General features: G+C 52.0%; 6 protein-coding genes across 6 annotated transcripts; 2 read left to right on the forward strand and 4 right to left on the reverse strand.

Annotated features, from left to right (window-relative positions):
- Window positions 1–1,383: 1,383 nt before the first annotated feature.
- Window positions 1,384–1,792, reverse strand: N0V96_005609 (uncharacterized protein; the record flags this gene model as incomplete). Its single annotated transcript, XM_065757448.1, has 2 exons — window positions 1,384–1,398; window positions 1,598–1,792. 2 exons carry the CDS (start codon window positions 1,790–1,792, stop codon window positions 1,384–1,386), a joined length of 210 nt encoding a protein of 69 aa, XP_065613791.1.
- A 1,118-nt stretch (window positions 1,793–2,910) lies between these two features.
- N0V96_005610 (uncharacterized protein) lies at window positions 2,911–6,799 on the reverse strand (the record flags this gene model as incomplete). The annotated part of the gene is made up of 4 exons (XM_053195573.2): window positions 2,911–2,940; window positions 3,062–3,677; window positions 4,271–6,053; window positions 6,139–6,799. The coding sequence occupies 4 exons, from the start codon at window positions 6,797–6,799 to the stop codon at window positions 2,911–2,913; spliced, it is 3,090 nt and encodes a 1,029-aa protein (XP_053046912.2).
- Window positions 6,800–7,827: 1,028 nt separating this feature from the next.
- GDT1 (GCR1-dependent translation factor 1) lies at window positions 7,828–9,491 on the reverse strand (the record flags this gene model as incomplete). Its single annotated transcript, XM_053195572.1, has 3 exons — window positions 7,828–7,898; window positions 7,949–8,825; window positions 8,883–9,491. 3 exons carry the CDS (start codon window positions 9,489–9,491, stop codon window positions 7,828–7,830), a joined length of 1,557 nt encoding a protein of 518 aa, XP_053046911.1.
- A 1,114-nt stretch (window positions 9,492–10,605) lies between these two features.
- Window positions 10,606–12,702, forward strand: N0V96_005612 (uncharacterized protein; the record flags this gene model as incomplete). Its single annotated transcript, XM_053195571.1, has 4 exons — window positions 10,606–10,795; window positions 10,849–10,977; window positions 11,037–12,506; window positions 12,557–12,702. 4 exons carry the CDS (start codon window positions 10,606–10,608, stop codon window positions 12,700–12,702), a joined length of 1,935 nt encoding a protein of 644 aa, XP_053046910.1.
- Window positions 12,703–13,032: 330 nt separating this feature from the next.
- Window positions 13,033–13,307, reverse strand: N0V96_005613 (uncharacterized protein; the record flags this gene model as incomplete). Its single annotated transcript, XM_053195570.2, has 2 exons — window positions 13,033–13,160; window positions 13,223–13,307. The coding sequence occupies 2 exons, from the start codon at window positions 13,305–13,307 to the stop codon at window positions 13,033–13,035; spliced, it is 213 nt and encodes a 70-aa protein (XP_053046909.1).
- A 1,446-nt stretch (window positions 13,308–14,753) lies between these two features.
- N0V96_005614 (uncharacterized protein) lies at window positions 14,754–16,297 on the forward strand (the record flags this gene model as incomplete). Its single annotated transcript, XM_065757449.1, has 3 exons — window positions 14,754–15,145; window positions 15,202–15,779; window positions 16,188–16,297. The coding sequence occupies 3 exons, from the start codon at window positions 14,754–14,756 to the stop codon at window positions 16,295–16,297; spliced, it is 1,080 nt and encodes a 359-aa protein (XP_065613792.1).
- Between the last annotated feature and the right edge of the window lie 325 nt (window positions 16,298–16,622).

The raw sequence follows: 16,622 nt of genomic DNA on the forward strand, positions 1-16,622 counted from the left end.
TCGATAACAAGGAAGTTTTTCAAAAGATACAGCACAAGGTACATCGTGTTCTGGCCCCTAACTATGCTCAATTACACAAATCTACACAAGTAAACCAATATCGAAACTGCAATTTCAGGTTTCGCCATGCCCAATTCAGACATCTCAGGCTCTCAGAGCCGATACCAACTGTCACAATCCACCAACACTGAATCCCAGCACGGTAACCAATCTCAACAGACATCTGAGGCGCAACGCTGTGCGTCAGGCCGAGTGAGTACGTTTGGAACCCAAATGACGGTTCAGAAGACCTATGCGGTTAGGTGCAATGTTCTCCTCAAACTCGGTTCTCGGAATTGACTTTAGAAGAGGCGTTGCATCTGCAAATGTTTGTTGCTCCAGTAAAGTTCTTACCACACTTGCCGCATTTGTTCTGGTTAACTAGTGCAACCTGGGTTGTAGACTTCTCCGGGGTGGGGTTTATCTCGATGTGGTTCGTCATGATTTCGGGTCTACAGGAAGTGATGGCTAGTTGAAGATGGAGTTTTCTTATTTGTTGATGTCTGGTTCTTTGTCTGTGTGTGTGTGCGTGTGGAGTTGAAGACTGAGATTGACAGGAAAGACATCCATTTCGCCTTCTTAAGTATCAAATGCTTCTGCGTAGGTTCTACCTCAAGAGAGTCTTGTTGAACTTGAGGCTCTTTGATACAGCTTGTCTCAATATTCAATGTTCGCTGTCCTTGCTCAATTCTTTACTGCACCAGTTCACACGCTACCTAGCTGCAAGATATTTCGATAAGGAATTTGCGTATGCACAATAAATTCAGACAAGCGCCTTTCTCATCTCTCTCTCCATTCGTTCCTTCTGAGTGATTTACTGCTGATGTGTACACTAAAAGAACCTTTGTCTAATTGCATGCTAGCAGCCAGCCTTTCGCCAGAACAATCAGTCTGAGGTGATTCAAAGCTCTAAGGAATGCTCAAAGAGTAGAAACTACTCAGGGACAAGAATCAGTGACTCCAGCCTTCCAATATTTTCTTTCTTGGTTGCTGGACAGAAACGTAGTCTACGTGCTTGGGCGATGTAGTTCACTTAGCATGCCCAGGTCCGGCAGGTATGCGTACTGTACCTAAACGTACTTGCATGTATCCCTACAGAGCTCATGGGCTTTTTTCGTTTTACTAAATTCAAAGACCTAATTCAGTTGGGGTGCCTACTTGAAAAGATTCAATAGAAGCAGAGACTTTATAGTTTGCAATTTGCATCAAATCTCTTATCAAAGGTGGAACCACGTGAGTGACGTGACCGTACCAAAACCGCAGTCAGTATAGATGCATCCTCTATGGTCTTCATAACACAACATTCATCAGCAGGACACAGACCAAGCTTGCCACTTCCCAAGCTTAGAGCTTGATAACCTATATCGGTGTCAGTCAACATTCATCCTGTTTCTTCATTGCAGACTGGAACGACTCACTGGACACATCCGTCCTGGACCTGATTGACACGCTGCCAGTTGGTAGGCTCGCTAATGGACGCCACACAACCTGCAAGCCCGGGCCGTGTAAGCCTGTCGGTAAAGATATCTATCGTGCAGCCTCCAAAGACGATGTTGACGCTTTTTGCGTCATAGTTTGCGTAGCTCTTGTTGATGCTCGTCATGGTGAAGCATTGGGCGAGGTGTTCGGTTCCCGTGTTGGAGCCACCACTGTAGTGGAATGTCGAACCGCCGGCGCATTGATCGTGGTCGTGGAATGTTACTGACCAGGCTGAGACGGCGGTCACGGCGGAAAGGAGAAGAGCGAGCTTCATTTTGGAAGTAACTGAACAATAGTAAAATTAAGTGATAGTAATAATTAACAAGGAATGATGGGTTGAGCGTTGACTCTGGCTTGGCAATGCTTGGTTTATGTAGTGTCGTTGGCGACGTGCGTGTACGAAAGACATTTAGGATTTGAACTTTTCATATTTGTAGATCAAGGGCTTATCAAAGTCACGCGTGTCGTTACAGTCATGAAAGTTTTCATAGTCTACTATCTAATAGATTGCTACTTGCTTGCTTTCATCAAGTTGCGCGGATACTCGGCAGGCTTTGAACATGGGATATGCGGGGCCATTGCAAGTTTACATACTGATAGTCAACGAAGTACTTATTAAGACTCATAAGAGCTGCACGTTTTTAGGAATCATTAGGTTTAGAGTTACGGGATGACCGAAATTTGATGCGAGCTGTGCGAGTAATTCGGCTTCGTCTATCTGTTCTAGGGGATTTGTTCCCGAAACCGAGGGGCGTAACGACTAACGCGCTTGTACCTGACTCGCCCTTTTCCTCAATACTAGCACGCTCAGAATATCACTAAAAAGAGAATGGATAACCCCCTCAGAGAGCCTGACAAACGCTATGAATGATTGCCAATAGACGGCTATTAGTACATTCTGCCTGTTCAGAGCGACTCGGTATCTCCTTTTCCAAGTATAGTGATTTGTTCCTTATGTCATCGTAATGCTTAGCAGATTCTTGAGAAGTGGTATCAAGTCTGAAGATGTCCTGATAAGAGCTGGGAGTCATTAGCTCTTATGCTATCCATATAAATTGAAATCTTCGCGTGGGTTCATTGCCATCTTTCGACTCCGAGTGTGTTTTAGGACGAGCCACATAGGCAGGATGAGAACGAAAGGAAGCGGTTGGAAGGCAGAACCACTGTCGAATGACTCTGTGATCATTGTGTAAAGCAGCACTACTGTATCGGAATAAAGAATAAATCGCGGAGTGTTCACCTAAACAAGCCCAAATTCTTCAATGTGGGCAGTTCCAGCAGACACATTCTCGGACATTTGTCCCTCCATGAGCCCACATACATATGTATCCCCAATAACTTGATGAGCTTCGCTCTGATTCCGAAGAGCAAGAGGTACGGGACATCCTCCTATCAAGACAACGTGTTCTCCAACCTGCGCGCCTAATGGGGCCAGTCCCATATAACCATGCTCAGTAAGAACGAAGGACCTATCCCGTGTTATCCTGTCGACCTCGTTGGCTAGACTAAATTCTAAAACTCCTAGCATCTTTTCACCTATTACCTTATCGTTAGCTGGTAATAATTCGAAGCTGGGCTGTTTTTCTTCGCCAAGATAGAGGTCGTTGAGCTGAGAGTCTTGATTCTTCTGAAGCCAGTATGATCGTTCTGCCTGGACGGAGGGGATAGGGTGAATCGGTGGGTGATGACCAATTTCTGCCTGAGACTCTTTCCTCGAATAGAACCCGAAAATGAACTGCATCATTAGGATACATGCGTCTCTCACGCTGATGGAATGGATGAGGTCGAGGGGCATCCGCTCGTCGACGAAATCCATCGCTCCGTTGCCAGTCTTGAACAACAGCCTGATGTCTATCATGCGGTCACGATCCATAAGAATCGTGCGGTAAAATTCCCGCCTCGAACTGATGTACGTATGATCTGTGGTATTGGTTGCTGCGCAGCAGTTCCACTTGACCATTCTCTCGCGGAAGGGTGTATTTGGGCTTAGAACAGGCGTTGTGCGGTTCTCATTGCCCCATGCGTATGAGAGAGCTTTGAAACGAGATGGTTTATCCAAGCTCTTGGTGTAGAGATTGACTTTGATGGCTTCGCCGTTGCTCTTTGCTGATTCGATCCTAAGTAAACGGATCTGAGGGGAGTTCCCTCGACGTAGTTTCCTTACGGTATGTCAGAGTACAACTTGAATCTCAGATGCATTGTCTCCTTCCTTATAAGGGGTCCGATTTTCCATGATGGCTAAACACACGCACTTAAGTTGGCCTTGGCTCCAAGATTTCTGAATACCCGGTTTAATCTAATATCAATGGTATCCGCCGCCTCATATGTATTCGAAGTGATGGCTAGGTCGCCGTTGGGCATCTAGGCTGAGAGCCTAGCTGATCTGCCTTGGGCTGGGCCACCAACCACTCATGCAGTCAAGCTGTACCAACTCCTGATTCTCAAATTGATAGGCTGAGCCCCGCACACCACGAATCTCTTCTCCTTTTGGGCTGGATTACGTCTAGAGTAGGCAGGTATTGAAGGACTCAAATGTTATTCGGACTGCGGCATATACAAAGTCTAAGTATGCACACTTTGGTAAGAGAACATGAAAGCAAAGAAGCATTCTCCCTTGAAAGTATTTACTCTTGCTTTCCGTACAGAGCTGGTACGCTCTTCTCAGCAAAGAACCACAGTCTCCCAACGAGGATTACAGTCCTTCCACTGGCTAAGCCAAACATATCCCACCCCAACCCTCCTCGCAACAAACGGTGTACACGGCAACCTCTCAACAAGCATGACATTAAACCGCCACATCTCATGAAACTGCCCCTCGATGAACGCCCACTCGTTGTTCTCGCTGACTTCGGTGTCAACAGAAGCACTAACAACGATGAAATCGAGCAACGTCCTCCGATCCCTCGCCCCCTTCCGTCCTGAAATCCATCGGGTGTCCATCTTATCCAAATACCCAACATGTCTCCCCATCATATCCAGAATCTCTGCATCCTCGTGGTTACCCCTCCTCGCGCCCATCATCCTCCGGTCCCGCCCGACTCGCAGCGAGGCAACAGTCGTGTTGAACACCAGCGCCCCAGGAAAGCCGGCCGCTACCTCAACGGCCTCCGGATCGAGCTCCGCGTGCGCGAGAGCCTCCCACGGACTGTGCGGACACTCCCGCCACATGGCGGTGTACTTCTCGTTCGTCTCCTCAGAGACGTTGAACTTGCCGCCAGCCATCTTCCTCTGCAAGGGCGGCAGCTTCTCGATCCCGCTCATCCTGGCCATTTGCATGCAGCTGCCCAGCCACCGTTCCGTCACCCGGACCTTGCGCAGCCCATTCCCGTCGTCTTGAGGCTTTGAGGCGGCGCGTCTGGCATCGTGTACGTGAAATTGCACGATTGTCACGATCCGAACAAGCTTGGTATCGTACAGTCGCGCATCACCGTGAATCCACCGGTAACTCGCGGCACTCTCTCCCTCGACCGATGACCACGCCGCCCAGCTCCAGCTCGGTATCCTCAAACCCGCATCATCTCGCCGACGGACGGCGCCCCTGTGGCTCCACATGAGCGTCTGGGGGAGGTACATGTCCGGCAGGCCGAACGTCATCTTTGTGCGCATAGATTCGCCTACGGCGTTGCCTACTCCCGCAAAGGCGTTGAGGATGTCTGTTTTGCGGGAGAGCTGTCGCGATGTATAGTCTTCGACCCATTGACAGTAGTTTGCTAGGGATACTTGGCCTCGTAGCCTGACTGGTGCGTCTTTGCTGTGGAGCGCTCGGCGGTAGAAGCCGGGAATGCTGGGTATGCGGTGTGTCTTCTTCTCGGTCATTGATTCGTCAATGTCTGTTTGAGCCGTATGATGAGCTTCTGGATCGTGTTCGTCAATGGGCTCTTCAGCTCGTGGTGGATCTGCCCCCTCAACCAGCACGGGGGTAGGAACTTCATGTCGTGCTCGTCCCCAAGTAAGTTCCTCGGCGGCGTGACCCCGACAGCATTGAAACAGGACCTGGTGCTCCGTGATGAAGATGCTGCGCCTTGAAAGCAACCTCTCTTGGAATGTCCATCCTCTCCGGTTCCACAGGGATGCGTCCACTACTGTTTGCAGACCGTTCGGGTCAATACCCTTCCCAACGTTCCGGTTCCGCGGTGGGCACCACAGAGAGGCGCGAGGCCTCCTCGGGTTGCCAGCATACCCAGGAAACCCATTTCCCTGTCGATCATTCAGCGCGGCCAGGATTGAGAAAGACGCAGACTGGTAGATCCGGTCCATCCCGTCTATCTGGTCAGGCTTCGATCGCTCGTCATCCTGGACGATACAAAGGCGGTCCACCCATAGATAGCCCTCTCCGAGATGCCTGCAAAGAGACATCGCGTCCAAAATGATGCGTGGTAGCTTTACAGACTCGAGGCTCCCCGGAGATTCCAAGTCCTCTGCGTTTGTCGTCTCCAGCTGGGCATGTCCCGGTGCCTCGGATGCTTCCCACATGTAGCTGAGAGCAACGAAGCGGACCGGCCTTGACGGCTTGACAATCTTCATTCCACGAACATCTATGACCCTAAACCCGATAGGAAGATGATCTGTTCTCCTGTCAGAAATCATGCGCACAGAGTCGAGCTGCACATGGCCACTCACCAATCGACTTGTACTTGCTCACGCAGTGGTGGCCGTGAAGGATCTCGCAGCCATCAATCCAGACCTTCAATGTCTTGACATCAAAGTATTCAGCCTCCCAATCTTCAATTGCCTGAAGTCTCTGAGGTTCGGCTGTCGAGTATCTGAAGAGAAACTGCGGCGTGACCGCAAAGGGAGACGGCAACGAATCCAAAGCCCCCGACTTCGATCTGTCTGGCACGGCACTCAGAGTCAACTCCAGAAACAACCTCAGAGACACTTCATCATCAGAGGAAGCGAACAATCGGTACTTCTGGTCCTCAGCTAGCCCCGAGTCAAGGAAGAAAGGGCCTTGGAGTGTGACGAATAAGCACGCTTCGGAGCAGTCACGTAACCACTCATCCTCCCGCCGCCGGGCTTCGACAGCCGCCGCGATCGCGCAGCAAAAGAGACACTTTGACGATCGAAGTGAGATGTTCTCAAAAGAGATATAGTGGTGTGCTTTGGATCCCAGACCGGCAGCGAAGTCGGGGACGTCCCAGTCCTGACACCGCTCACATAGTCGTGGGTTGGGGTTGGTCTGTCGGCGCTTCTGTACGAGGTGCGCGACGCGCGGGAGGTTGGTGGCGGAGGCGAGGCCCCCAAATGAGACGGCTTCGGGTCTCTTGGTTCTCGGGAGCATTCAATGGGTTGGGGATTGAAATTGACGATATTCGGATCATGCGAACGTTTGTGAATGGAGATGGTGCCGCAACAAAGGCTTATGTTGGTGTTTGTTGAATGGTGCCAGAGGTGCCACTTCAGAGTGTAAACAAAAAGTGAAAGGACAAACTTTGCCTTTGTTGGAGTTGCGGCAATTGTATAAGACAAAGGCTCAATGTTTAAGAGGAGGACGTTGGTGATGATTGAATCGTCATGTAGATCTGAGCGAGAAGGTGTGGGGTCTGCTGTTTCCCGAGCCACCAAACGGGATTTCGGTTTGCTGACCAAGATGGCGCTGATTCCGCTACTACCTTAGCTTGAGACTAGATCAGCCATGACGACGAGGACGACGTTGCGCTTGTCTCGCCTTAGCAAAGGCAAAGTGATCAAAATTAGTTGATATACGCGAATGCATACTGATTGGCGATGGTGGTTCATTTGATCTGTTGTGGAATCGGCTGAGTGAACGTCAGAGCGTTTTGCACAGAAGAGAACGCCGGAGGCTGGACTGAAGACAGACAGATCATATAAGATGAACAACCGAGTCAAGGCCTCTTCGACAGCATAGCAAGCCCCAAAGATAGACCTCTTGCATTCCGTTGAACTCCCACCCTATGCCCCATGGCCAGCGACCTTCCTATTGTACAAAATTCGAAATCTCCACGCTCTGTTTCTTTTTTCGACTTTCCGCTGCAACCCGTAAATTGCGTACTGAGTTTTCCAAGGAGAATCCCTTTCCCCTTTACCGTTGATTTCGTATACATGACCAGACAGTGTAGGACGGTCTGCTGCATGTAGTCTTCCAGACACAAAGTCCCCATCCTGTATCAGGGTGATAGACCGGTTGGAAGACCACACACTGTGATTAATAATTTGTAGGTAACGAACGTGGAGTGTACTGTAATGCTGTCCATCACTCAAGGGTGATGAGACATGAGAAAAGACGTATTCTATACATGTAAGAAGGTTATAGGAAATGAACAGCACAGTAGACATTGGCTTCGTTGATCATGCGTAGAAAGCCTCGAAGAAGTAGATGAATCCGAACACCAGGAAAGCAACAGCGCCACCAACCGTGACTGAGATATGTTAGCTAGGAGCTTGTAGCGTAGATACCATGGCAACTTACCAACTTTGAGACTGACACGACCTGCGATGGCGCGGCCGCCGATAACGGCAGCGCCTGTGCAGATGCAGTGGCCGACCATGGCACCAAGAATAACCCACCAGTAGTCCTGTCCTGCAGCCATGGCAATCGTTGCGATTTGACTGCGGTCGCCCCATTCGCCCAGGAAAGTCATGACAAATGTTTGAACCCAAGCAGGGCTGAGAAGAAGACCGAGAAGGTTGTTCAGACCGTTAAGAGAGCCTCGGATGCCACCGGAACCAGGAGAAGGGCTGCGAGGCGGCGAAGAGGAAGGCGAGCGCGGGGGCGAGGGGAAACGGCTCTTAGACCTAGACTTCCTGCTGCCGTTGAGACCCATTTCCAGCGCGTAGGGAGACACAGCAGAGCCCCGTCTCTTGCCCTCCTTTTCCTTCTCGGCCAGCTCGCGCTCGACCTCGTGCAGCTCGGCAGTCACACCCTCGTTAGGGTCCATACCCAAACCTTCACGAAGGAGCTTCGCGCCAAAGACAAAGAACAAGCCAGCAGCGAGGAAGCTGGTCACACGCTTGGGGATCAAAGTCGGGACAGCGTGGCCGAGAACGGCCGACAGGACAGTCATAACCAAGAGAGCACCAAAGGCGGCTGAGAAAACGACCATCCGGTCATGCTTCATGGCCATAAGGGCAGCCACAAGGAAGGTCTTGTCGCCAACTTCGGAAACGAGGATCATGGTGAGAGACAGGACGAAGGAGTGGAAGGGTTGGATGACACCCTCGGCTTCGTCATCGAGGCTGGAAGAAGACTTGCCCTTGGACTTTGAAAGATCCAAGTGGTCCTTATGCGCCGAGTTGGGAAGCGGGTTGGGCTTGTCGTCGAGCTTGTCAGGGAGACCGGCCGGTTTCTGTCGCATGTCAGCATTTCACGTCTCGACCAATGGGGTGGTAACCAGGAAACTCACCTCGAGCCCCGCAACCTCGTCGGCAGTGTGGTGATCATGATCGTGTTCTTTGCCGGTGGTGGTGTCCTTTTCGCTCGAAAGCTTCTCTTGTTCACTGTGCGGCAGAGGGGGCTTCTCCTTGGGGGCCTCTGGCTTGTTGTCGGCCTTTTCGCCAGTCCGGCCCTCAGCTGCCTTGCGCGCCTTATCCTTTTCACTGACACCTCCTTCGGTGCCCGTGGTTCCCTCCTTGGGCTTCTGGCGTGTCTTGTCGTTCATGACACCGTCGTTGGTCTCGGGAATCTTCTTGCCATCGACAACGGTTGGATCGGACGGGCGTCCCTTCAAGGGAGGCAGTCCCTTCTTGCCATCTGTATCGACACTCTCTTTCTTGGTCTCTCGGGTCTGGTCAACAAAGGGACCTTCGTGGGGCATGCCATCTTTGCCATCGACAGGCGCGTGGTCGGTGCCGTATCTGGTCTTGATGCCAGAGATGACGGTCGATTCGGTGGCCTTTTCGGTGGAAGCTACGGCCTTGCCGCCATTCTTGTCTTTGGTTTCGACGGCGAGACCAGCAACGAGAGATGGGATGAGGAGGAGGAGCAAAGGGGAGGGTCGAGTGCGCAGCCTCATGATGACTCGTTCGGGCTGTCGAGCCTCGCTGGTATCTGAACAATGGGTGTGAAATGTAAAGGAGAGTTTGGAAGTAAGCTCGAGAAATATGCTGCTCCTCTGCTAAGGGGGGAAAAGAAAAGGAAGGATGTTTTGGTGGTTTCTGATTTCCTCTGGCAATGCGACTGCTCAGCCACGGGTTCTAAAATTGTTACGTATCTTTTGCTGCACGGCCACGGGGTAAGCAAGTACCTGAGGGTACCTGGGACGTGAGGTGGGAAGAACTGGACGCGCCGCCGCCCGCCATGGCCCCCCATGTTCCGAATCCCTTGAGGCGCCCCACAAGGGGCGACATTGGGGATCATGGAACCCCTAGAATGTTTCCGCCTGAGAGGCTCTGAGGGGGATATTTACATAGAGGAGAGTTGAAATGTCGGATAACGGCTTAAGACATATAGGCGTATTAAGCAATTGAACTGCAGACAATCGAGTGTTCATGCATGCGTAGGGTGTAAAACAGACTTTCAATGCCGCCTTACATATGTATAATAGCTACATTAACGAATAGGAACGTCCTCGCTGAACCCTTCTCCATCATTTCGTGAACCGTTTTGGTGTACTTGAATACACACGACAGTCAAAGGTGTGTTGCGCTGCGTTTGACTCGCATTTGACCAGGTTGCATCCAGGCGACCCCAGATTTGCTGACAGAATTCCAAGAAGCTGCTTGGCTCGACCCGAAAAAGGTACGTATCTTTAAAGTGTCCGAGGAGAGCTTCAACAGCTGGCGCCACTGACTTGCCGGAGCTTACAGCAGCTGTGCTATCTTATCTCCGCCGTTCGGTCCAGGACACCCCACCTCCGCCGGGGACTGAATGAATGTCGTCACGAACGACCGCTTCTTCATGAAACATAATCTGAGCGTTGCCTCTTATTGTCTTTCCTGTTCACTTCAATCGTCTTACTCTACTGCAAATCAGCCTTAGAACGCACCACGTACATATAGCTCGGCATCTAGACGATTGCCACGGACATTCCTGCATAGGGCCCTCCATCACACGTCGGCAGTCTCAAATCCGAGCTCCGTTGTATCACTAAGCATCAATCCGAACTTCCGTGTGAACCCAAAGCCAAAATGGACGACTCTGGAGACAGCATTCGATCGCCATCAGCAAGCATGAATTTGATTGAAGAGGATGATGAGCCTGCCTGGACTTATACCTATGATCCGGAAGATGCCGAAGGAATGGACGACGATGAGTACGACCCCGACTTTCAAGATGAGCCAGAGGAAGAAGAAGGGGACGATGATGATGAGTATCATGGTAATGGTCATCTCCCTTTCGCGTTGAGTCATACAGAGACTAACCATGCGCAGATGCCGAGGACGGCGAGGACAGCAACGTAGAGGTGGAAGTGTTCATGGGTGCTGGCGACGAGGACGACGATGATGCTGAGGAAGACGGCATGGCCGCTAATCCAATATCGAGACTCATGACTCTCATCAGTGAGTCAAACTTCGGTTCAAGTAAAATCGTTTGTCAATCTCGCTAATCTACGATACAGCTGGTGCTGCGGGCAACGGAACAGGGTTTCTTACACGAGCACAACTGCTAGGCTTGATTCAAAGTGGCGAAGTAACATTGCGCAGTACTCTCGACGACGAAGATGACGACGAAGATATCGGCTGGGGAAGAAGACGCAGGCGGCCTCGCGCACAGGAGCCGAATCGCTTCCCCAAAGTACCGAGCGAAGAGGGCACAAAGTTGATGCACTCTGGCGTTTTCGGCGCAAACGATTATCGAGTCACGAAGAAGAAGCAACTAGCACGCAGGATATTAGACCGTGAGCTTGGTCTGGGGGATAGGCGCGACCGGAAGCAGAATCAAGATCTCATGGCTCAGGGCATGATACCCTCGACGAACCCCGAAATGATTGTGCACTACGACGACCCTGTCTACTCCGGCCAGTTCTCCGATGACGGTAATTTCTTTTACGCCTGCGGTCACGACTTCAAGGTCCGCATGTATGACACCTCGAATCCGTACAACTGGAAATATTACAAGACGGTCAATTACCCATGGGGACAGTGGACACTGACCGACGCATCCCTAAGTCCTGACAACCGCTGGCTGGCTTACACATCAATTCAAAGCAACGTTTGCCTGGCACCTACGGATCCCAACGACACGGGAGACCCATACACTTTGGATCTGGCAGAGAGGAGTGCGGGAACTCGACACGCAGGATGGCGATCAAGACATTCCTTTGGTATTTGGTCTGTGAGATTTTCGGGAGATGGCCGTGAGCTCGTGGCCGGCACCAACATGCAGTCAATCGTCGTCTACGATATTGAGTCGCGCACTGTGTTACACAATGTTGTTGGCCACGAAGACGACGTGAACGCTGTGTGCTTTGCAGACAAATCTTCTCCGCACATTCTCTACTCTGGATCAGACGATGCCACCATCAAAGTCTGGGATCGACGTAGCATGGGAGACGGCCGGCCAGCTGGCGCTTTTGTGGGCCATGTGGAAGGCCTCACGTACATTGACAGTAAAGGCGACGGTCGATACATTTTGAGTAACGGCAAAGACCAGACGATGAAGCTTTGGGATCTAAGGATGGTCATGTCCACGGCCAAATACGACGAAGTCAACCCCACGAGGTTGACCAGCAACAGCGACTTCGACTACCGGTGGGGAACCTATAGGGACGAAGACTGGTTCCCGCACCCCAACGACAACTCGCTGGTAACATTCCGAGGACATCGTGTAATGCGCACGCTGATTCGATGCCATTTTTCACCTCCATCAAGTACGAATTCGCGTTACGTCTACTCTGGTAGCCAGGATGGCAAGGTTTACATTTGGAATATGGACGCCACGCTCGCTGGTACCATCGATGTGAGGAAGGCCACCAAGAACTCGCGACCATTGGAGCGCAGATACCGCATATATCACGGTGACGACTTCCCTGGCTGGAATACGTGCGTGCGCGACGTGAGCTGGCATCCCAACGCGCCAGTTCTCGCTGGTAAGTCCTTCGTACTCTGTAAGTTTCGGGCCATAGCTAACCTCTTCCAGCGTCTGCATGGAACGGATTCAACATGGCTCATGGGACCTGCACGCTGCATTCATACAACGAAGCCGAAGATGACGAGGCAGAGCCGCCAATGGGTCGCAATGTCGACGAGAAGCTGCGCCCCGTTGGGGAATCATTCCAAAGCTAATTCTTCTCGTCAGGAATCGGTTCACTGTTGGAAAAGCGCTGTGGGATGATTATTTTAATTAATTTGTACATCTTCCACACATGTCCAACCCCTCTTTTGGCAATGATACATGATCGATGAAGCCTCTTTGGTCTCGGGGTATCTCCCATCACTCCCACACAGCACCTGTTCCAAGTGTTGCTGCGCTGCTTCTGCAATCTGCCCGTGCAATGCTTTTTGAGACCCATCCCTGCGTTTGAAATCATGTTTGGTCGTCACGTGTTCTCGTGAACGTGTTTGAGAAGCCGGCCCGACATATTGGTGCTTCCGTTGAAGGTAGATACATGGCGTCTATGCGCCTCCGACAAGGATGTTGTTAAGGGGAATGTGAATCAGCTTAACGATGTAGCCGACAGCACCCATGATGAGGAAACCGACACCGACGGCCTGGCAGAGCTTCAGGAACTCGAGCTTGTCGGCTAAAGGACATGTTAGTATTCGAAAAGCTGACGGATAATGCAACACGAGGGGCGCAACATACGCTTGGTGCACCTTCTCATGAACTGAACACCTTCCTGAGCGAACTCGGAGGGAACCTCGAGGATCTCCTTGACTTGGTCGGCCATTGTGGATAGAAGCGCGCGTGGGTTGCGAGAAGAGAAAGGGGTGGATAACTTGATGAAAGTCGCAAAGAAAATCCCAATGGGCCGCAGGGTAACAGAAAGCTGCAAAGTCGATGAAGGAAAGGCGCGACGACGTGTGTTTAAGGCGTTGCAGGTCGGGGAGGTGGAAGATTCGAGAGGTTCGAATGGGTAGAAGGGAGATGTGTTAAATTGAGCGCGCTGTCACCAAATGGTCCCCAAAATTTCGGGACAAGCTCCCGCTGTGGAAGGAAGAGCCAGATTGCCATTAAGGAGGTATGGAGGAATAATGCGCCGGCCGCCGAGGCGCACGCCACTGGACAGATTGCTTATCTAAGGTTGGGATGATAGGAAGTCCCCTTGGTGTTCCCCCTTCAGACTTCAGTGGAGGAGGACCCCCTGGATTCCCCCGCTAGTGGGCAGAGAGGGTCTGGTCTGGGCCATTTTGACCAGCCACAGCTCAGCGCATTCAAGCACATGACAGGGAGATGAGGGAAGGTACGTACCGGCTCAGCGGGCAGTTGCGAACCCCCATAAGGTACCTTACGGGCATCCACTGGCGGAGTCTGTGCCTGCCGCAGCCTGGCGGCCATGGCCCTTGTCCAGTCCCGCCTGGCTCAAGATGCGACCTCAGCTCCTGAAAGAGCTCCCCCCAGTTTTCTTTCCCTTCCCAAACGTTCCTCCACTCACCTTCGTCGACCGCATCTCTTTCTTCGCGTCAACATCAAACCGAGACGTCCATACCTGAGCTGCACGACAACATCACAGCTCTATCCAAGCTAACCTACGCGTCGATTTTCCAGTCAACGCGATAGACGCCAGACACTTAGCGAAACGACGCGCAGCAGCTGCTTACCCGCAGACCCGCCGGAAACCTTCGTTGGGCTTCCTTGATCACTAACTCATCACGGCTAACAGCATCGCCCACATAGTGAGCGGGCAGGAAAGCGGTTGGAGCGTCGGTCAAAGGCGGTGGCAGAACGAGCAAACAGTCTCTGGAATCTCGGGATCCTGTTTCCATTCTCCCTCGTCCCAACTACATCATCTTGTTCCCTGTACCTAAGGCTTCTGAGCCGAACAAGGAAAGAACTACAGTCACGTCGCCATTAGGGAAGACCGAAGCACAGAGCTTCGTCTTCATTTTTATTTGGCTAAAGGAGAGGATTATATTGGCTTGGCAATTTCCATCCAACCTCTTCCATCCTGTCTGCGGAACGAGGAGTGTACGTATCAGATGTTCTCTGTTTTCTATCCTACGTTCGAGTTTGTCTTTTGGCTTCAGATTTTGGCAATGACCCTGTATTGGCAGCGGCTGATGATCATGTTCAAGACTGCAGACATATCCTGTATCTCGCAGACTAATAACAACCTTTTTCCAACTACAACCAAGCTCACTGCCCCAACTCACGGCTACCAGATAACAACGTCACCATGGCTGAGGAGGAATTCGAGATCGACATCTACGGCGATGCGCCTCAGGATCACCAAGACGGAAACGCTGAGAACTACGACGGAGCCAACGGTCATGCGGACAACCACCAGGAACAGCATGACCAGCAGGAGCACCACGACGATCAGCAGAAGCACGACCAGCAGGAAGAATATCACGACCAGCAAGAGGCGCCTGCTCCCCAACAGGGTGTCAAGAGAAAGGGTGACGACCGACCGATCGATCCTGGCGCAACCACAGCCCTGATGGTCTCGGATCTCAATTGGTGGAACACGGACGACGACATCAGAGGATACGCCAGAACAGGCCATTGCGAGGACGAGCTTAAGGACATCACTTTCAGTGAACACAAAGTGAACGGAAAGAGCAAGGGGTATGATTCGTGGTGTGATGTAGACTTGCATGCAGAAATGCTGACTCCGCCTACAGACAAGCCTACATTGAGTTCACATCGCAGCAAGCTGCCACAGCCGCCAAGCACGCTTTCGAGTCGACAGACAGCGCCCAAGGCGTACCGAAGAAGTACCAGGTTACTTACTCGAACCCCCACGTCAACCCGTTCCGCACGCTGCCTAAGGATGCACCGAACCGCGCAGGTAAAGACCAGGGCAGCCGACCGAACAACAACTACAACAACCAGGGTTCCTCGATGGGTGGCAGCGACTTCCGTGGAAACGGGTACCGCGGTCGTGGAGGCTTCAATGGTCCCCGTGGCGGCATGAACCAGGGCGGGTTCAACCGCAACTTCTCGGGCGGCATGGGAGGTGGGTTCAACAATAACAACATGGGAGGCGGCGGCTTCAACAACGGCATGGGCGGCGGCAATTTCGGTGGCGGCGGTTTCCAGCGGGGCGGCGGCTTCGGTGGTGGCATGCGTGGCGGCCCCGGCATGCGTGGTGGCCGAGGCGGTATGCACAACCCGATGGGCGGTATGAACATGGGCCCGATGGGAGGCATGCCCAACATGGGTATGCCTAACATGGGCATGATGGGTGGCGGAATGCCTGGTACGACTCCCCTTGCTTTTGAACCTCCCCAGCGAAATCACAAACCCCCAATATCTCGGCTTGCCTCTGCTTCAACCCAGAAGCGCAAGCACTCTGGTCGGCGAAAAGGCAAAGCTGCCAACACCGGCCGAGACGAGATCTCTTCGAGGTCCAAACGGCGTAAGGTGCAGCCAAACCATGTATCCGAACAACCAAAGCCTGTAACTGCACCAGAGGCTGGCCGGTGGACAAAGGAGCGCGGTTTGGAGTTTACCATCGTTGCCCCTCAACTCCCCGCAGCTACTCGGTTCGGCTTGAGGATGCCGCCTCACTACTCGGCTCCTCGCTGAATTTTATTGACTGGTTTCTGTGCTGTTCGCGTTCTCATTTGTTCTTCGTCAAAGAACACTCAAGCTGACTCTTTCCCAGGATTCCAAGGCATGCCACAGCAATTCAACCCTGCATTTTTTGGCGGTAACCAGGGTGGTGGTAACGACTGGGGCAACCCTCACGGTGCTAAGCGACCTCGACCCGAGTAGGATTACCGGCCAAGGCAGTTTTCGCGATCTTGAGGTAATAGCCGAATCGACTTGTTGCGGCGCGACCCAGTTGCCACCGCGTCGTAGAGGTTTCGGTCAAGACCTCCTCATCGCATCACAGTTAGGATTCATTCCTTCGACCAAGGCTATCTCATCGACGAGATCCCCTTGCGTTTATCAGAGAGAATCAGTGGATCAAGGCCTCTTGTCTTCAGATAAGTGGCGGATATATTGGCTGCGACCTCACGAAGCTCATTGTTGCTGCGGATGGATGATAGTGACCACCAAAATGCCAGATGTTTGCTTTGAGTTATCGTATGTGTAC

Source organism: Colletotrichum fioriniae (assembly GCF_027942845.1).
Source record: "Colletotrichum fioriniae strain IMI 355084 chromosome Unknown scaffold_6, whole genome shotgun sequence".
In the NCBI taxonomy this organism is placed as follows: Eukaryota; Fungi; Ascomycota; class Sordariomycetes; order Glomerellales; family Glomerellaceae; genus Colletotrichum; species Colletotrichum fioriniae.